The following is a 21,311-nucleotide window of genomic DNA, read 5'->3' as shown; positions in this document are numbered from 1 at the left end:
GCGCAGGCACACAGAACATCCGCACGGTGACGCTCTATCTAGCTTCCCTCTCTATGGATTTGCTGGACGGTGCCCGTGGAGGTTCAAATCTCGTCTGACAGCTGAGTGCCGTGAGTTGTGCTTTGTTCTCTAGGTTACTTCCTATGTTATTATGTTCAGTGCTGCGTTTCTGTTACAGTGTGTGCTGCCTGACTGACACTGCTGAACTGTGTATGAGATAGGACACAGTCTGTGTTTACTTTGCTTCCACTTTCACTTCTACTGGTTATTGTCATCTAGAGGTATAATTATTGGGGATCCTCTGTCTCCCCATCATTTATAGGATTTATCATGATATAGGCGTAAAATATAACAGAGTACGTGGGATAGAATCCACTCCCCTCCATAGGCGGTGCGGGGCGCGAACACGGGGCTGGGTCCCAGGATAAACGCCTTGTCTGAAGTGTAGTCTGCTCCGGAGAAGCGTAAAATGCTTTTATTTCATCTCAGGATGTAAACAAGTTAAAAACATAGCGCCAAGCGGTTTCGGGCATAATACATGAAAGATCAAATGGGTTTAAAGGGAGTCTGTCACCTACTGTGGGCCTTTTAGACCGCACCGATCATGTTATAGAACCCCCCCCCCCCCCCCCCCCCCAATTAAAATAGTACTTCTCTTGTGTCTGTCCCAAGTAGAGATCCTGAAAAAAGTCCTTTATAAAGGTATGCAAATTAGCTGTCGCAAGCGCCCAGGGGCGGAGTTACGGCCACGAGCGCCCGGGCCCCTCAGCTATGTGCCAATATAGCCGCTCCCCTTGCAGTCCTCAGGCCCGACCTTCTCTTCTGGCTTGGGGATCTCGCATGAGTGCCAGGCCTGCGCATGCGCACTGTTAGGTTCAGTGCCTCTTCCCATTGTGGGCAGAGCAGTGCGCATATACGAGATCTCCAGAGGACTGCAAGGGGAGCGGTTATCTGGGCACTTGCAGCCATAACTCCGCCCCTGGGCACTTGAGACAGTTAATCTGCATAACTTTATAAAGTGATCTCTACGTGGTACAGACTCAAGAGCGGTACTATTATAATGGGGGGGGGGGGGGCAAACGTTCTATAACGCGGTCTGCAGCGCTCAGAGTAGGTGACAGACTCCCTTTAAATATAGAAAAGCAAGCCAAGCATGGAGAACTGCACCTTGAAAAATCTGGCATGGAACCGTGGACTGCACCTATAGAGAATATGCAAGACAGCACAAGAATACATGGAAGACCCAAATGGTTTTCAGTAACATAATGTGAACAGACACCAATAAAGAATAATGACATTATTAATAAAAATGAGCCGTTTTGAGGTTTAATCCATTTGCATAACGGCTGCTCATAGTCAGCATCCAATATGTTTACACAAGTGGCATCTCTTGTAGCCGCATTAGAGAAAACCTTTCCAGGAAAGCCAGTCAGCGGGTTTACTGATCTGACTTTCCTGTAAAGAAGCCGCTTGTGTAAATATGTTGTGACCACTAAACAGGTGACGCCTACCTACGACTACCATAAGCGTAGGCCGCCTCTTCTGTAAATTGTGATAGCACTTACATCGTTTATATCAGGGATGGCCCTCCAGCTGTTGCAAAACTATGACTCCCAGCATGCCTGGACAGCCTGCAGCAATAATACTATACGGAGATCCTTCTCCGTACAGTATTAGAATGTATGGGCTCTGATGAGCCGGTCAGTTATTTGTGAAGTCGCCCTTTACTTCGTTGAATAGCTTCGGTAATTGATTTTTAAAGTGGAAAACAACTTTAAAACTTAAAACTGAACTCGGCTTCAGTTCCGAGGTACTAGTCAGAACTGAAGTCTCGGTGGGCCCCGTTGTGCACCCGGCAGTGAAACTGCATGTATTATCGATGTTGCAGAGCGCCTACTTTTTTTTTTTTTTACCTAACCACAGGTCATTTTTACAGACATACACCTTTTTGATTGTTTTTTTATTACATTTTTTGTGTGGTATGTGGCCAAAAAACATGAAATTTGCCATTGCGCACTCTCTTTCCCATATGGCTTTCATTTGAAACGCCATATGATATGATGATACCAAAATTACACCAAATAGGGCTCTTTTGAGTTAATGGGTCCATCTAGTACTGTACGGGTTCTTTTTGGGCCAGGCTGTCAGCAATTCTTTTTTTTCCTTGTTCTGCTCCCATGTTAAAGCAAATTGCAGATATGAACCTTAGATTTAATGAGGCTAATTAGGAACATCCCTCGAACACAGACTTGGGCTAGTGACTGTAAGAACATATGGGGGGCCGCCCCTCCCTCTCTTTTCCTAAAATCATAATATCTTACTTGTTATATACTGCAGACTGGAAGAGGGTAGCGGAGCTGGGGCCACTTTGCCCCACACCCCATGCTGATGTGCCGCCAGCCTCCTCTGAATGGCTGCTCACACTCCACGCTAGCACCTGTGGCCAGTTCGCAGTGTTCGCCGACGAACACATGCAATCTGCCATCTTTATTCCCAAGTCCGGCGATGCAGAGGTAAGTCCTTACCTGTGCCTGCGCCGCGAGCCGCTCTGAAACACATGCGGTCACCGGGAGCAGGCAGTTCCGAGAACAGCTGCCGGGGGCCTTCATCGAGCTGTTCTCGGAACTGCCTGCTCCTGGTGACCGCATGTGTTTCATAGCGGCGCAGGCACAGGTAAGGACTTACCTCTGCATCGCCGGACTTGGGAATAAAGATGTCAGATCGCATGTGTTCGTCGGCGAACACTGCGAACTGGCCATCACTGCCTGTGGCTTCATTACAGATCAAAGAGCCGCCATCTATTATTGGCTGAGAGCCGCGGTGTGACGTGTAATGAAGCCACGACAGGTTCTAGCATCGCGATCGCTGCACTGTGCGCAGCCAGTAGTGTGTAACATATAGACTGTATGTGCAGACTGCGCTGATGGTATAAAGTACCCCGGGACGCCGATAGTTCACCCAGGTGGCTGCCGGACAGTTTCTGTTGCGTGTGGGATGGGGTGCGCAGCTACTCACTTTTTTGAATTTTGCAGTGACTAGACGCAGTGGCGTGCCTAGGGTATTCGGCACCCAGGGTGTATCCTCCCCTCCCGCTAATAAAAAAAACCCAAAAAACATATTTTACATTTACATGTCCCCCTGTGGCTCACGCACAGTATAATTACCCACAGCATTCCCCCATACAGTATAATGAAGCCGTACACAGTATATTGACCCTCCAGTGGTCTCCCACACAGTATAATGACCCACCCAGTGGCGGTTAGTGAATGAAAAGAACCACCATCTCCCCTGCGCTCCAGCAATGAGTGCTTTTTTCTGTATTGATGGAAGCGCTCATAGCAGCCGGCCTGGCACCCCCCTGAGAGTTGGCAACCGCTGCGGACTGCCTTCCCTTTGCACGCCACTGTGCAGTGGTCCCCGGCACTTGCCTGGGTATCCCGAGTGCTGATGCCGGCCCTATCTATCTATCTAGTAGCTAGCATGGCGTAAACTACCTGCCACATAGATCCGAAGTAGCAGTAATATTTCATCTGTATTTCAGGTCTACCCATTGATGTAGAGACACCATGGCCCCGGCTTTTCCCTCGGACTGGGATGACGATGAACGGATGTCCTTCTTGTTCTCTGCCTTCAAGCAGTCTCGTGATGTGGACAGTGCAGATTGGGACAGTAAAATGGCTTTCTGGACACCTCTGATTATAATGCACGCTAAGGCTCAAGGGCTACTCACAATTTCGTTGTGCCAGCTACAAAAAGACTTTACCCGCAAGGGCATTTCTCCTTTAGGTCTGGGAACAGTCGTCCAGGAAATGCTAAGGTGAGGACTGGCTGATGAAGAGTCAGCTGTCAAAGGGGGATGGAGGCTGATTCTCTCCAACTGTACAGTTTAGCAGCAGCACCAAGAAAGCAAACGCATGGAAGCAAAATGATGAAAAAGGTAGTTTTAGGCTAGAAATACTGCAAATTACATTAAAACAGCTTAAAGAGCTTAAAACATCTTTCAGCATGATCGATCCTTTTAAACCAGGCATGTTGCCTGCTAGGGTTGATCATGCTGAATAAAACCATTATTTTCTTCTGTAGGGTGAATAGTTCTAGCGATATCTAACTTTATATTTGTGCTAATGACCTATTTGGAGCACCAAGAGGATGGCTGTAGCTCTTGGAGCACCACTATACTATGCTGCTGTGCTCTTGTACTCCCCCTCACCTTTGATTGACAAGGCTAGTGGATCAGATGAGCGCTGCTTTCCGAGCTCAGCAGATCCACTGTGCAGGCACTGAGTTACTAGAGTTGCACCGGGTATCAAACTTTCGATACCCAATCGATATTTTTGTACCTGGATCGATCCTATACCGGGATCTGCTATTTTACTATACTAGGCTCAACTACTGCCTACTTGACAATAATATCTGACCATGTCCTAAAATGAACACTGTACGCCCCTCCGTCCTTCTGTCTTCTTAGCCAGAGACAGATGAGCCATAGCAAGTGTCTATTAAGGGAGCAGTGGAAAGGGACAGCGGACATTAATGAAAGCTGCTGTTATAAGGTAATGACAGATCTTTTGACAATCATTGACAGACTATCTCAGGTATACAGGCCTAGCGCTAATAAACTAGCAAATAAATAATAATCTGACAGTTACCCTTTAATCTCCCTGCTGCTGTGTGCACAAAGCACAGGGCAGCAGGGACAGTCCTATTCATCTTAATAGATCTCTAAACACTAACATATTAAAAGATTAAATCGCCCCCTTTCCCAATTTTACATAGAAAATATAAATATATATATTTTGTACAATAATTTTGTACAAAATGTATTTGCCAATAATCTCATATTTACAAAATTAGTGTAGCATTAGCAGCAGAATATTTTCTATAACTATGGCATTATATATAATATCTATAATAAAAAAAATAAACATTTCTCATCCGTCTCATTGGGGGACACAGGCTTTGACCATGGGTATAGCTGTTGCCGCTAGGAGGCGGACACTAAGCACAAAGGTTAAGCTCCTCCCTCTTCAGCTATACCCTTCCTACAGGGACCAAGCTAAATCAGTTTTTACCTTAGTGTCTGTAGGAGGCAGACCTACCTGCGTTGCAGGTCTGCTAGTTACTAATTTTGTCTCTTCAGGCAGTCTCTAAAACCGCCTGCACTCCCAACCAGGAGACCAGGGGGTCACCCAAATCCCCTGCTCGTTCCCGCTCTCCGTAAAAACCTCTGTCTCCCGCCAGCAATCGCATCACCACGGCCACCCCAGCGAAAGTCCCCTCTGTTTCCGGTGTAGCGTCCCTCACCAAGGGGCCGCACACCGAAGGTGGTCATCCGGCTGGAGCCGGGGGGGCAGAAGATTTTGGACAGGTGAGTAGAAGCCGTGCTCCCCTCCACCCTCCCTCCAGTAACCCCTTCAGTACCACCTCCAGTGCCCCCCTCCGGGACCCCCTACAGTACCCCAGCCAGTATCCCCTCCTCCCCACGTGTGGACTTGGGCAGCAATCTCCTTTATAGGGTTAATTTACCTGGGACGCTGCTGCAGCAAGGGAGTGGCTGCCTTCTTTGTACACGTCGCGCGTCTGCTGCGGCTTCCCGGGCAGACGGCATTCTCTGGAGCGCACCGGGAGAGGAGGGGGCAGAGTTTACTTCCCTCAGCGCCGCTTGTAGGTCGGCGCATTAGTTCTGCGGCAGCCGGGGCCGTTGTTAATGGAGGCCCCGGCTTCTGTGCGGCTATTCATGCAGGGTTTTTCCCATGGCTTATTGTCCCTGGCCAGTATCTGAGACGGCCGGGGATGCCGGCGTGGTTCCGGCGAGCGTGGTGGAGTGGCCTGAGAGGATGGACAGGTGCTTGAGCCGGCAGCATTTTGGGGGCAGGGCTTTGTGTTCGACCCATGTCAGCGGCAGAGCAGTGGGACAGTGGGCTCTGGCCACTACTGGATTTTTAAGGCTCCTGGTGGGAAATGAGGGTCTGACTGGCGTTTGGAGGGACACAGGCTGGGTAAGTGTTGTTTGTCCCTTCTTACAGGGCCTAACCTTCCCATTTGCCTCATTGGGGTGACAGGGGTGTCATTATGTCTGAACCCAGGTCCCGAAGCAGGCGATCCCTTTGGTGCGTCATTTTGCCTGCGCATCATGTCGCACAAAATTTCCATTCCCTCAGTCAGACTCACTCTGCTTTGCGTGTGCTGCGCCGCCATCAAGTGGCTCGGCTCTGGACCCATTGCTTCCTGCTGCCCAACCTACGGAAGAACCGGAATGGGTGTGTTCCCTGTCGAGGGTGGTACAGGATGTCTCCAATACCAACAAAGCTATTGTGGATATATTGGGGCGTTTGTCGGCAAGGCAGTCCTCTGACCTGTCCGACTCTGGGGATCATGGAGCTCGTGCCCACAAAATGGGCCAGAACTTCCCCCCCAAAAGGGTGTCTGTGTCTCCCCTTTCCTCGGCCTCTCCTCCTCCTACTAGAGAGTCTCACTCCGACGTGTCCTCAGTTGAAGAGGCATGTTCCGAGGAGAAAGGGTCAGATAAGGATGTTGTCTCACCGGAGGGTCAGTTGCCCAAACTATCCTCCATGGTGGACAATTTAATTACGGCAGTTATTGAGACATTGCAGGTCGAGGATCCAGCTCCGTCATCTGCCAGCGCGGGTGTTTCCTTTAGGAAGTCCCGTCATTCACACAAGTGTTTCCCCAGTCACCAGAAGTTTGATTCCTCTCTCTCTCCAAGGAGTGGAATTTCCCTGATAGACATTTCATGTTGCCAAAACGCTTAAATATCCTTTTCCGGAGGATTTGACTAAGAAATGGTCGGCTCCACCTATAGTTGACCCGCCGGTTTCCCGCTTGGCTAAACATACTACCTTTCCAATGGCGGATGGGGCTTCTTTTTCTGATATCAAAGATAAGAAGCTGGAAGCGTTTGTAAAATCTGCCTTTGAAGCAGTGGGCACAGCGCTGCAGCCGGCGTTTGCCTCTACATGGGTGAGCAAGGCTGTGGAAGATTGGGCAAGTAATTTACGTCAGGGTCTCGACTCGGGAGTCCCCTCGGGGGAACTTGCAGATATGGCCCTGCAGCTCTCGCATGCCAGTGCATATATTTGTGAAGCATCTTTGGACGCGGCCAGGTTTATGGCTCGCTCCTCAGCCCTGTTGGTGGCTATTCCCCGTACCCTATGGTTCTCATGCTGGGCAGCAGATAATGCTTCAAAAGCGGACCCTGACGGCCCTCCCCTTTACCGGCGGCAGACTTTTTGGTAAGCGCCTGGATGAGATCATTTCGGATGCTGCAGGTGGTAAGAGCAACCATTTACCACAGAACAGGGGCGGTCTAATAAGTAAAAAAAAGCAGAAGCCTTTTTTTCGTCCCTTTCAGAGATTTTTCCAGACCCAAGTGAGCACCCAATAAGTCGGCTGCAGGCCAGAAGCGCAAGCCTTCCTTTAAGCCGTGGCCTTCCTGGCATTCCCGTCAACAGGGCTCCAAGTCCTTTAACCCTAAGAGCTCCGCTGCATGACGGGCGGCTCCCGGCGCCCTCCGTTCGGGTGGGCGGCGGGCTTCATGTGTTTCGGCATGTTTGGCTGGCTCACGTCTCAGATGCGTGGGTGAGGGAGGTCATTGCAGAGGGCTACAAGCTGGATTTTAAGTCCTCCCCTCTGTCCCGTTTTTTTTCGGTCGTCTCCTCCAGCCTCTCCCGCAGCCGCAGATTCTTTTTTTCTGGCAATTCGCACGCTGCTGCAGCAAGGTGTGATTGTTCCGGTTCCTGCGCAAGACTGTTTTCAGGGGTTTTACTCCAATCTCTTTGTGGTTCCCCAAAAAAAGGGACGGTTCACCCCGTTCTGGACCTCAAGGCGCGCAACAGTTTCCTTCGCATCCGCAGATTCCAGATGGAGTCACTGAGGTCGGTAATTGGATCCATGGAACCAGGGGAGTACCTGTCCTCGATAGACATCAAGGACGCCTATTTTCACGTGCCCATATGCGTCAGTCATCAGAGGTTTCTCTGGTTCGCCGCGGGTCTGTTTTACTACCAGTTTGTAGCCCTCCCATTTCAACGACGTAACAGAAAAAAAAAAAAAAAAAACAGGGGATTCCCCCCAAAAAATAGCATAGGACTGTTCTATTATCGGCCGCACGTTCCATAAAAATGCGGAATGCACACGGCTCTTTCGGTGTTTTATTTTTTCACGTGGTATCGAGTATCGCAATACTTTTTTATGATATCGAATAAAAATTTTAATATCGTGACAAACCTAGTCTCGGCGCCGGCACAAAAACACAGACGAGATGTCTAGCCCTGCCAATCAAATGGGAGGGGGAAGTACACAGGGCACAGCGGTGCTCTAAGAGCTACAGCCATCCCCTTGGTGCTTCAAATAAGTCAGTCTTATTATTTACAAATGGTCCATCAGACCAATAACGCTTTTTTTGTTCCATGTGCTACTTCTACTTGTTAAAACGTAACATTTATTACATTCGTATTAATGTATCTACTGACTAGTCACGTAGTTTCTTTCTATCTGTATCTGCTATCGCACACTGTTTGCGTCACAGTGTGAATGACTAGCTAAGGGATATCGTGAGCCTTTTCAACGCGCTAATATAGGCTCACCTGCCTTCTATCCCTGCGCTATGTTCATTCGCTTATAAACCTTTTGTTAGATGGGGGGAGTGTTTGGTTATTATTTTTAAACAGCAGGTGCCCATAGATATGAAAGTCTAACAAAGGGTTTATAAGCAAATGAACATAGCGCAGGAATAGAAGGCAGGTGAGCCTATATATTAGCGCGCTGGAAAGGCTCACAATACCCCTTAGCTAGTCATACACGCTGTGACGCAAACAGTGTGTGATAGCAGATACAGATAGAAAGAAACCATGTGACACAGCTGATACTTTTAATTATTTTATTTAGTCAGTAGATACATTAATATGGATTTAATAAGTAGAAGTAGCACATGGAACAAAAAGGCGTTATTGGTCTGATGGACCATTTGTAAATAATAAAAGCTATGAGGTGCCTTTAACATGTGCTAGGGGTCAACTTTTGTTGAGTTTATCAAATAGATCCTTAGCAGAAATATAAAAAGTTATATATCTCCAGAATTATTCACCCTAGGCCAGGCATGCTCAACCTGCGTCCCTCTAGCTGTTGCAAAATCTACAACTCCCAGCATGCCCGAACAGCCTACACCAGGCATGCTCAACCTGCGGCCCCATCCGGCTGTTGTAAAACTACAACTCCCACAATGCCCTGCTGTAGGCTGTTCGGGAATGCTGGGAGTTGTATATTTTGCAACAGCTGGAGGGACGCAGGTTGAGCATGCCTGGTCTAGACAAAAGAAAAAAAGAAATATATTGTTTTACTCAGCATGGTCAACTCTGCCAGGCAATATGGCTGGGTTAATAGGGTTGTTCATGTTAACAGAGGCTCTTTAACAGCCTTTCAGTAATTTCTGGGAATAACCCCTTTAAGGCATCACAACAGTTGCTGAGAGGAGAGGTTAACGTTTTCCAATATTACGTAACGAAACTGTTCCTGTTTGTTTTTGGCAGGCAAGGTTCCCTGCAGAGAGAGTCCGATTTTGTGGCAGGTATCACCAGCGGCTGGGTCTCTTGGGGCGTGAGAGAGCTGGTCATCAAACCTCTACGCTGGACCATCAGCTCAGTCCTCGGTGGACAGTTAAACCCAGATGAGCCATTTGTGGTTCCTGAAGTAATAAAGGTTAGTCACATAGCATGCTGGTTGGTTTTTCAATACTGCTGCGGGGAGTCTGGTCAGCACGGAGTCCAATAGAAGTTAGTAAGGGGCCTTCTACATGGGTGCACATGTCCTGGGAAAGGGTCAGGTGTGACCGCAAAATTTACTGTTCGGTCCTGGGGATTAAATGTCTTAGGGAATATTCATACATACATTTGTTTGCCTGATCATTGCCCCTTGTAAATATGCTGCAGGCCACCCGACAAATGAGAAAAAGCTGGTTTGTTGGGTGATCTCATCTTTTGTACGGTATTGAAAATGCTGGTTTAATGGCAGTACATCTCCCCGTGTGAACAGGGGACGGCAAATGCGAACTCTTCATCCCCATACAGTCACTTCTCCCCATGCTAAGGATCATTGGTGCACATAAATACAGGTGGGCATAATGTAAAAAGATAAGAGCTGAAGGCATAATATGGCGGGAGAATTTTAATTAAGAAACTTGCTTCTTTCTATTTGGGCTACTTTCACACTGGCGTTTCTGGGTCCGCTTGTGAGATCCGTTTCAGGGCTCTCACAAGCGGCCCAAAACGGATCAGTTCAGCCCCAATGCATTCTGAATGAATAAGGATATGTTCAGAATGCATCAGTTTGGCTCCGTTGAGCTTTTGAGGCGGTCACTAAAACGCAGCTTGCAGCGTTTTGGTGTCCGCCTGACGATGCGGAGCCAAATGGATCCGTCCTGACTTACAATGTAAGTCAATGGGGACGGATCCGTTTTCACTGACATAATATGGTGCAATTGAAAACGGATCCGTCCCCCATTGACTTTCAACGTTAGTCAAGACGGATCCGTTTCTGTTTTGACTTAGACTTTTTTTTTTTATGAATAATGCAAACGGGTCCGTTATGAACAGATACAGGCGTTTGCATTATCGGTGCAGATCCATCTGTGAAGATACAAGACGGATCCGCACCGAATACAGGTATAAAAGTAGCCTTAGATATATTTGCGGAATACATCATTTGGGGAACCCTCGCCGATCAGCTGTTTGCGAAGGCACCGGTGCTCCTGTGAGCGTCGCGGCCTTCTCACTGCTCACCAAGCGCAGTTCCGCATTCTCTTCCATTCAGTATAAAACCCAAATTGTCAGTGCAGAGTGATGATGGCGTTCACTGTGATCTAATACTGTGCACTGTGTTTCCTGCCCCAGGAACAGGCAGATGTGGTGTTACAGAAGTACCAGTCCTCTCCACTCTGCACCGTCCCCTTGCTGTGTGAGGATGATGTACATGGACTCTGCAAAGATCTGATCCCGACTAAGTCTGAATTTCAGCTGGTTCTGTTGCAGCTTCTGAGAGACAAGAAGGTCTGTCTTCTACAGAGAGACGGTGAGAGGGTAAGTGGGAGCGGAAAGGAGGTGTTGACTTATAGGTAATCCACCCTCATAAGTACGAGCTCACAGATCACTTGTTACGGCTCTCCTGATCCGCATACAGGGTCAGACTGGCCCATCAAAATGCTAAAGTCCCCTTTGGTGGAGCAAAGAGTCTGACACCATAGTGGGCCATAGAAGTCCAGAAGAAAAAGACCCAGTCACTCTCCATAGGATCTGTTTCTTACTGGTTATGAGCAAACTTGTGTTTCAGGTCCGGATACAAAGTTCAGGATCGGGTTATCTAAGAAGTCTGTCACGGATTCCGCTACCAGGGACTATAAGTTATGGTCCGTGGTAGCCAAATCCATAACATAATTCGTAACCTGAACTTGAAACACCAAGTTCGCGCAACACTAATTATGTTCATTGTGTGCAGTTAGAACAACAAAGATCTCACTGTAGTTAAGGTAAACCTATCATCGGTGAGGGTCCGGGTGCTGTGACCCCCAGTGATTGCTAAATGAAGGATTAGGGGACTGCTGTGCTCTATTGTTTTCTGTCGCTCTGTTGGACTCTTCTGTGCGCTGATCGCTCTGTTCTCCAAGGAGAGCCGATAAAACAAGAAAGGGGTGCAGTGCTTGCCCCTTTATATTAGCAGTTAGTTGGGGTCTCAGCACCTGTTCAAAACTTCTGACGGGTCACTATTTTATAAAATATCAGACACCCTTTAAAAGTGAACGAGCCCTTGTTCTGTATAGATGGTGGGTAGACCTAAAGAATCCAGTGGAGCGCTCTTATGTCCCCCAGCCCAAGCGGTTTCTATCTGTGTTTGCTCACTGAAAATATTCCCGTGCCATTCCTAAGCCCCTAACCCTATGCAGACCACCCTCTTCCCTCACAGCTCGTCAAGTTTGTCCAGGGAGGAAGTAATCAAGTGACCCCCATACGAGACACCGATCTGGGCATTTATGACTTACAGAAAAGCGAGAAGCTGCTATCGGAGAGACTGCAGAGCGCGTGTGACGAATCTTCAAGGTGAGCAGCACAAGCTCTGGCCGCCTGCTTACACCGCTCCCCGTTAGATCTCAATGGACGGCTACCTATAGTATCAGCCTTCTGCTGTCTGCTTTCCTGACATGTCTGTTCTACCAAATACTTGTATTCGCTATTGTGGAGCACCTCTACATTGTGTCATTCCATTGTTATTCCTCCTAAAACCTGACAAAATTGAAAACTTGATGTTACTATTCCGTCATTCAGCACTGATTGTATTGTCAGTAACACCAAGTTGTAATTATATTCACACATGTGCAGGAGGAGTAACAGAGGAACGGTGCAATGCACAGAGTACTAGTATTGTTATTTCATAAAATGTCAGAAGAGCTATGGTAATTGTAGAATACCATATTTTTCCTTGTTAATTAAGCACAAGTTGCCACATTTTCCAGTCCCTCTCCATGCACATCCTTTACCAACCACCCAAATGGCATTTATCATGACGAGAAAGTTACTACTAAGGCTCTTACTAATGTATTGTGATTGTCCATATTGCCTCCTTTCCTGGCTGGATTAATTTTTCCATCACATTATACACTGCTCGTTTCCATGGTTATGACCACCCTGCGATCCAGCATCGGTGGTCGTGCTTGCACACTGAAGCAAAAAGTGCTGGACTATGTGCACTCTGGGAAATCCGGGGTCCTCCAGCCACCGCTCTCCCCGCTCCGTTCTCGTTGTAGGTACTGGTCACACCTATCAGTCAATGGGGGCACATCCTAGCGATATGCCCCCATTGTCTGTGATGGGAATACCCCTTTAAGGCCTCATGCACACAACCATATTTTCGTTCTGCATCCGATCCTCATTTTTTGCGGATTGAATGCAGACCCGTTCATTTCTAAATCTGTATGCCTGTGCCTTATTACGTGTTGTGGGGCAATGGGGCCACAGGGACATTACTATAATGTATGGGAGCAACACAGAGACATCTTACTGTATAAGCCCTATACAGTATAATGTCTCCTTGTGACCCCCATACTAGCGATAGTACTGAAAGTGGAAAATATGAGACTACTAGTTGAGCCTTGGCATATCTCCCTATCTATGTGTGCACTGCTTTATTTATCCTGAACTGTTAAGTCTTCAAAAAACATGACGTGTGCAATGTAATTTTTTTTCCCTGCAGGCTGACGGAAGAGGCAAAAAGCTTTAATAAGGCCGGGAATAAGCAACAGGTCAGTATCATAGTTTCTTTTAGTTCTTCTGTTGCCCTTCACCCAGGTACAAACACTGAATATAAGACCTCCTGCGCAATACTGTATCTGTTGTGCGGTCCTCTAATCGTGGATCCGCAAAATATGGTTGTGATCCATGTGTTACCCGCAATTTTCGCCGGACCCACTGTAAAACAAATAAATCCTATTATTGTCCGCAAAACGGGCAGGAATAGGACAGGTTCTATCATTTGTGGCCTGGCCGCACAATGCAGACTTACTGGTCTGAAGTTACATGGATCGGCCTCCTCGGGAAACCCGGTCATGTGGCGCTCCATTCTGAAAATCAAGCTGATGTCACATCCTTTACCAGGTTTCCGGCCTGGACGGGAAGTTACTTGCGCTGTGGATGAAGCGAGAACTATTCCTCTTCCTGGTGCATGCTCAGACTCCTGCCTGCACCTCATATGGGAATGGGAGAGGAAAAGTTCTGGCCCCGTCCGCAGAGGAAGTGATGTCCCGTCCATAGTCCAAGCCGGAAACCTGGTAAAGGACGGAAGCGGGAGTTTCAGAAGAGGAGTGTCGCGTGACTGGGTTCCGGAGAGGCCGATCCATGCAACTTCAGTATGGTATATGTAATTACTCCAAGAAGACCCTTCTATGGCCTATTACTTAAAGGGGTTGCCTGAGTTATATAAAAACGCGGGTAACCCCTACAAATGGCCTAAAATAAAAAGTGAATGGCTACTCGTCTGTTTTCTCCGCTGTTTCTTTGAGCTGCTGACGTCATCTCATTGGCTGCAGCAGTGACCTGTGTGCACAGAACGTCACTGCCGCAGCCAGAAAAACAAAGCACAGCTTTGAGGACCGGAGCGCATAACCGCAAGAAACATAGGTGGAGTCCATTCATTTGTTATTTTAGGCCATTTACAGGGGTTGGCTAAGTTTTTAATAGAACTTGGACAACCCCCTTTAGTGGGATGATCGTAAGGACTCTGTCGTAGAAGGAAGCCCAGTGATTTCTGTTTACTGGTGGATTGTATATTACTCAGTTCTTACCTTTGACTTTTTTTGGTTCCCCAGGCCGTGAGATGCCTTCGTCGCAGGAAAGTGGCAGAAAATCAGATATCTGCTCTGCAGAGCAAGTTGGACACAGTGCAGAGCATTCTGGAGAGAATATCAATGGCTGAGACTGACCGCAAGGTGATAGTGACGGCACATTGATGACGGGGGGAGCCTCACTATATAATAACACACATGTCTTGCCAAGAAACTCCAAAAATGTGCACACCTGAAAACGCAAAGGACACACGTTATGCGGTGGTCCCGCTATATAGAAACACCTTTTATTTTCTTTTTTTTTCCTTCTCCTCTGTTGTTCCTCCTGCAACTAAGATAACATTGACAGCTGGGTGCTATCATTCCCCTTCTGAGTAGGTTGTGTCCCTACAGAGTCGGAAACTTTCCACTCTGATTAGTGATTATGGATTTTACAAAGGAATGGATATATCCAGATGTTACTTTATTCCTACAATTTAGGAGTAGTAACAGAGGACCAGCACAACGCAGCATTCAAAAAAAATATAACAGTTGAACTGTTTGCTAAAACAGATGTGTCAGGAGGGGGGGATGGGTCCTCTTTATGCGCCTCCATAAACTACACCGCGCCCAGTGACTCTTTAGTGGTGACTAAGGTGGCGCCGGTGGGCACTTCCATTGGGCCGATACTTTGTGTGTATGGTAATGCCATTATTTCTTCCTTTTTAGGTGGTGTCTGCGTACCAGGCAGGAGTCTCTGCTCTGCGCTCAGCAATGAAGGATGTCAGTCTGGAGAAAGCAGAGAGTTTAGTAGATCAGATACAAGAGGTAAGAAGAAGGTGTCCTATGTGGCCTTCATAGTATTCAGTATATTGGGCAGACTAGATGGGCCAAATGGTTCTTATCTGCCGACACATTCTATGTTTATATAAAGTGTCCACATTTAGTACAAGCCACGCGGGTAATTGTCTGCCGTAGTCCTCAGATCTAGCGCCGGACGCACAGTCCAATATCAGCTGTAGTGCCCAAATATAGTGCTTGAAGCAACGGACTAGAGCAGGGGTGCACAGCCTTTTTTGGTCTGAGGGCCGCATGTCACGTCTCTCTATTTCAAGGTGCAGCAAAAAAACAAAAACTGTTGATCAGCACTCATTTGCATCGGCTTATGCAAAGTGAATGGGGAGGAATGATCACTGCCACAGTCATTCCTCCCACAGTTCTCTCATCATCAGTAGCACCGCTGTGATTACACAGGGAGACGTGCTATATTTTGTTTAAATATATTTTTCTCACATAATACGTCCCCCAAGAGGTCTTTTTTATTTTATTTGTATTTTATTATATTGTGATGTAAAAATGAATCCAGCCAGCAAAGGAGGCAATATTGACAATCCCTATACATTAGTATGAGCCTTGTAGTAACTTTGATATATGCCATTTGCTGAAGGGTGATGACACCTTTAATACACAGCAGCCAATCAGAGGAGACCACACTGCAGGGAGAGGGAGACAACTGCAGGCTGAGCCAATGAGGAGACAGGAGGCGTGTCCCAGACTCCCTGTAGGCACAGAGTGGAAAGCAGCCAAGAAGTGAGATCTGAGGAGTTAAATATCAGAAAAACCTTGACCTATATCAGTTTTAATATAAGTATCTATACATAATACATATACGTTTCTGATTGGACAGTGGTGCTAATCTGTATGGTTGTAGTCTTGGGGGTGCAGTGATATCATAGACCGGGGCCCTGTACTTGGGGATCACTGCTGCTCAGGGATTTTCATTTTTTTTTATTTTTTATGTTTTATCATTTTTAAAATACTTTGAGTCCATTTTTATTGAATATGAAAATGTGTTTGGATTATTGTCTTGCAGTTCTGCGACCTGCAGGATGACGTCAACCAGACCCTGTCATCAGTGGGAACCAGCGATCTTGGTAAGGCACCTCTTAATACTGTGAGGGGTCGTTGGAGTTTTTTCGCAGTTGTTTCTTCTTGCTCGGAGGGGTTTTCGGAGCATCAGTGGTTAGACAGATGGATAGACCCCCTCTGTCAGCCCGCGGGACCGCGGCTCCCGATGTGCTGTATGCGGGACCGCGGCTCCCGATGTGCTGTATGCGGGACCGCGGCTCCCGATGTGCTGTATGCGGGACCATTGCATCATATGTATATTTTGACCCAAGCTAATAGTGAAAGCTGTAGCAGATCTTTTCATAATTAATCTCCTAATAAAACTCTTGTGTTATCCCAGATGTGGACACAGATGAGCTGGAGAGAGAGCTGAATGAGATTCTTCAGAAGGAGGAGGAGGTGGAGGTGGAGGTGGGCCTTCCAGACGTTCCCACTGGTCCATTGATTGCCTCTCCACAGCACCCTCCTCTTAGCCATCATGGTGATAACAGAGGTGAGCTAATATTTTTTTCTTACTGGTGTGCTGGTGCTAAAATAAGTATCCTGGTTCCAGCGTTGCAGCTCATATCCCCACAGCTTCTGAACCAAAAGCGCGATGTGCTGTCTACCTGCTTGTCACAGCTGCTGGCCGATCTATAGGCTGATGATGATGTGTGCAGGAGCACCACATGACCTGCAGACTGATGGAAGGGGGACAGTGCTGCTGCCCGTTGGAGAGGGGTGGGAATGGGGACAATGCTGCTGTCCATTGGGGAGAGGTGGGAATGGGGAAATAGCCGATGCCAGTGGTACTGCATGCATTGTGGTGGTTGGCACTACTGGAAAGGTATTTGGTGCCTGTCCTTGACCATTTGCTTAGTTGTTTCTATCTTCCACTTATATATGTAAACCACACAATCAATACAAGAAGGGGAATATAAAAGAGTGGGGAGAGGCATGACTAAGTAAAGCAAAATTCCCTGCAGTATGCATTATTGCACATCTGTTACACAATATGGGGGTGGCGATATTGTATGTGGTCGGGGGGGGGGGTTATGTGCCAGGGCCGCCTTTTTCATCCCAGTCCTGCCATGCACGTGATATTACTGTTCTGGAGATATGCATGTTGTGCTCCTAGTGTTTTCCTACAGACTTCTCTCTCCCTTCCAGCTCTGGACATGAGCGGGATGCTGTCTGCCCTCCCAGATGTCCCTAGTGGTCCCCCTCACTCGTTCTCCACTACGTCCTTCAGTGGGGCAGAGTAATCAAAGTGAGCATAGATTAGCTGTAGCTGAACGCGATACATGTGTGTGATGATGTTTTTTTTATTCGTGTGTAATGATCCTTCAGCTGCAATATTCTGCAGCACTTTACTGGGGAGACTCCAGGGTGTCTGGGCTCCTATTTGTCTTCTAATCTAATTATTATGATGTATTTTATTTCTATTGCTTATACCTATGGCGCTAACATATTCTGCAGTGCTGTACACAGAGTGCAATCATTCACATCAGTCACCAACATACAAACTCCGGGTGCATGGTCCTTTTTTTTTTTTTACCTTATATTAACAGCGCAGAAAGCTACGTATATCGGGACTGGACTAGTCCCTTCCTCAGGCTTTTCACACACAAAAAAAATAAAAAATATGAAGGAGTGTGGGGACATCATAAAAAGTAACTTTTATTAGATATCTTAAAAGAATGTAAATAGTCCTAAAAAGTAGGGGGCCCTGGATGAATAATTACAGCACAACAAAAACGTGAACACAAAAGAGTATGGCAGCACAACATTACTGATACAAACAATAAAACTGGGGAATAGGGATTATTCTGAATAAAAGTGGTAGTATACCTACTGTACATGAAAAAAATGGAAGCTCTTTGCGCACATTTTTGATCAAACGTGTGTCGGACCCATCTACCAGGCGTCATGGTGGCTTCAGATTTCTCCTGGTTCAATTTAAACAAAATCTTCACTCACCATGGATTTTTACATTGATCACAAGATCAAAAAGCCAATTAAGTATGGCCTAACACTAACAGAACTGCCTCTCCTGGGCCGAACCTAAGCCGGTGTAGGAACCAGCTACATTTATACTCTGATCCGAAGCCCCGGGCAGATGAGCGTGGAGCGCTCCATCTAAAAGAGGCAGCTACCCTCAGTATACAGTATACTACAAGAAAATTTAGACAAGCACATTCAAAGTCGCAGGTGCACATCTATAAAGCTAGCATGCAGAAAGCAAACAAAAAAGTATGGCCGCACAACATTACTCATACAAATAATAAAACTGGGGAATAGGGATTATTCAGAATTAAAGTGTTAGATACACATCTGCAGAAGCCACCTTGACGCCTGGTAGATGGGCCCGACACACGTTTGATCAAAAATGTGCGTGAAGAGCTTTTATTTTTTTCATGTATAGTAGGTATAATCCCACTTTAACTCAGAATAATCCCTATTCCCCAGTTTTATTGCTTGTATGAGTAATGTTGTGCTGCCATACTTTTTTTGTTTGCTTTCAGCATGCTAGCTTTATGGATGTGCACCTGCGACTATGGCCTCATGCACACGTTCCGCAATTCCGGAGATGCGGAACGGAGTCACGGAACACCCTCGTGTTTCTTTTCGTTGTTCCGCACCGCAAATAAATATGACCTGTCAGGACAAGTTGAATGGGTCCGGCCCGCTGCACGGATGTTGCCCGTGCATTGGGGACCGCAATTGCGGTCCTCAATGCACGGAACGGCCGCACAACGGCCGTGTGCATGAGGCCTATGAGTTTAGTGTCTCTTTGACAAAGCCCAAGTACATAGTAACTTCTACACAGTAGTGGTGTGTGGCTATTTTCTACATGTTCAGACAAGTTCTCTCTTTCATTCAGAAATGTATCGGACATATTTAATTGGCTTTTTGATCTGGTGATCAATGTAAAATTCCATGGTGAGTGAATATTTAGTTTAAATTGAACCAGGAAAAAATCAAGTGAAATAATAAAACAATCAAACAAAATATACATATGTGGTATCAAAGTAATTGTAATGAACATGTTATGTGAACAGACTAGTGAATGCATCGCAACACCAATGGAAGAATAAAGTTGTAGGTGCAGTGCAGAAATGGGAAAATACGCTTTGTGACGGCCCAAAAAATTAGCCACGTCCATAGTTAGTGTCCTGCTGTGCTTCACTGTGCCTCCGTACATGTGGTACCAGTATCACATCAGACACCCACCCGTAGTCAGGCCCTTAGACTATGAAAGGAGTGGCAGTGCTCGACCACCGCCACAATTGGATGTGGGAGAGGTAAGTGGCTCCAAAAAATTTGGATTGTTCAAGCAGGATCTGCTTTGTCTGCCAGTCTCCATGGATATTGGATTATTGGTGGACAGTGATTGCCAGTTCGCAGTGTTCACACGCGGGCTGCCATCTTGACTCACAAGTCCGGCAATGCGCAGGTAAGCCCTTACCTGTGCCTGTGCCGGGAGCCGGTCTGAAACAAATGCGGTCACCGGGAGCAGGCAGTTCTGAGAACAGCCGCTGGGGGCCTTCATCGGAACTGCCTGCTCCTGGTGACCGCATTTGTTTCAGAACGGCTCCCGGCACAGGTAAGGGCTTACCTGTGCATCGCCGGACTTGTGAGTCAAGATGGCAGCCCGCGTGTGTTCGCGGTCGAACACTACGAACTGGCCATCACTGTTGGTGGATATGAGGGTGTACAGCAGTATATGCGTGAGTACCGCAATGATACATCCTGCGTACACTGCGCTGTGGAAAATGTTGGTGCCATTTCAATCGTGAAATAAGTCAATGCCAATATCGGTTTCCTCCTAATTAACCTCCTGTTTTGCTCTCCAGGCGCTGCTCTTCAAACCCATCGTGCACTTTTTCAATGATCGTGGGGTGATTTGTAGAAAAAGTCGCCTCATATGGGACTCCTGTTAATTTATGTTTCATTGATGAGCTGCTTCGAATTAAAGGGTTAAACCTGAAAAATCATAATCACTAAAATGGATTATCTAGGGTCATTATGTACCAGGGCCGCTCGTTCTTTGACTCTGTTCTCACAAAGGCAAGTTTCATATATAGGCGATAACCAGGGCCGTACAGGAAAAGCTACCAAAATGACGCCCCCCCCCCCTCTCTGACGTCACTTCCTAAAAGAGTTGGTTCAGGTGCAGGGCCACCAGAGTTGTTCTCCTTCCCTAGGACAGGTTTTCTGCTGTCGTGAGGCGCCCAAAGATTGCATGGTTTTCTCGAGGGATGTGTAGCTCAGACTGCTGTATAAAAACTGAAAATGTCTGCTAAAAGGGCTCATATACAATAAAGAGTTGACTTGTTTTTCCAGATGTAGTATCACTTATGTCTCAGCTGTGTCTGCTATAGCAACGTACCGTAGCTTTGTTTAATGGAAATATCACCTACAATAAAGTTACCAGTCCGCATGAAATACTAAAGATTTGTATTACTCGAGGAGCAGCGAGGATATTACCAGCGTGTTCTCCCTCTGTGATGTCGCCTTGTCCCTGCACTTGTTTTTTGTTTTGTGATGTAATTTATTGTATATAATAAAAATCGTTTGGATTTCATGATGTCTGGTAACTTTTTTGTAGGTTATATGTACTGTATTTTTACCATAGGCATGGGTTTAACTAGATAAAAGCAATAGGTTATTTGGTTGTGGTATTGTTCCTTCATTATTGGTATAGTTTTTGTTTAATGGAAGACTGTCAGCAGTTTTGACTGCCCACAACTGCTGACGACACTATGTAGGGGTGGGGGGCAGAGCAGACATACCTACCATGATACTTAACAAGAAATGCATTTACAAGTGCCCAGGAGGCAGTCTCTTGTGCCCTCTGCCCTAAACGCTGCCCCAGCCCCACCAGTCTATTGGGAGTGACGACTATAGCGGGCAATCAGGAGACCACTAGAGCTGTTCTTCAGAGAGCTTAGGGCACTCAACACGATGGGACCGCATCCAGGGCACTTGCCATTGTGGTGTCATGCTTATTAAAATTTGGGTGTATGGATCATGATACCTGCATGACCACAACCCCAGGAATGCTTACACTGCTCCTTCCTCACCTATAGAGTGCTGT

General features: G+C 46.9%; 2 protein-coding genes across 3 annotated transcripts in view; one reads left to right on the top strand and one right to left on the bottom strand.

The window, feature by feature from the left end:
- Positions 1-21,311, bottom strand: part of LOC122940391 — a 1,778,572-nt gene that overhangs the window by 813,705 nt on the left and 943,556 nt on the right. The window lies entirely within an intron of this gene.
- On the top strand, positions 10-20,550 carry LOC122940427 (charged multivesicular body protein 7-like). Of its 2 annotated transcripts, XM_044297102.1 has the most exons (12): positions 11-110; positions 3,542-3,817; positions 9,549-9,717; positions 10,908-11,093; positions 11,974-12,107; positions 13,258-13,306; positions 14,369-14,488; positions 15,053-15,151; positions 16,197-16,257; positions 16,572-16,724; positions 17,381-17,480; positions 20,068-20,550. In XM_044297102.1, exons 2-11 carry the CDS (start codon positions 3,567-3,569, stop codon positions 17,473-17,475), a joined length of 1,317 nt encoding a protein of 438 aa, XP_044153037.1. In that variant the 5' UTR covers positions 11-110; positions 3,542-3,566; the 3' UTR covers positions 17,476-17,480; positions 20,068-20,550. The 2 variants fall into 2 exon arrangements, with proteins under 2 accessions (XP_044153038.1, XP_044153037.1); XM_044297103.1 differs by lacking the exon at positions 17,381-17,480 and having other exon boundaries at positions 10-110.

Source organism: Bufo gargarizans, chromosome 6, assembly GCF_014858855.1.
Source record: "Bufo gargarizans isolate SCDJY-AF-19 chromosome 6, ASM1485885v1, whole genome shotgun sequence".
In the NCBI taxonomy this organism is placed as follows: Eukaryota; Metazoa; Chordata; class Amphibia; order Anura; family Bufonidae; genus Bufo; species Bufo gargarizans.
The sequence above is the reverse complement of the archived record's forward strand: the minus strand, read 5'-3'. Positions and strand labels throughout refer to the sequence as shown.

Bases quoted from the DNA above. Each gene is read 5' to 3' on its own strand.
- LOC122940427 (XM_044297102.1), top strand. From the start codon at position 3,567: ATGGCCCCGGCTTTTCCCTCGGACTGGGATGACGATGAACGGATGTCC. The intron at 15,152-16,196 runs GTAAGAAGAAGG...ATTGTCTTGCAG, and splicing joins TAGTAGATCAGATACAAGAG to TTCTGCGACCTGCAGGATGA. The intron at 16,725-17,380 runs GTGAGCTAATAT...TCTCCCTTCCAG, and splicing joins CCATCATGGTGATAACAGAG to CTCTGGACATGAGCGGGATG.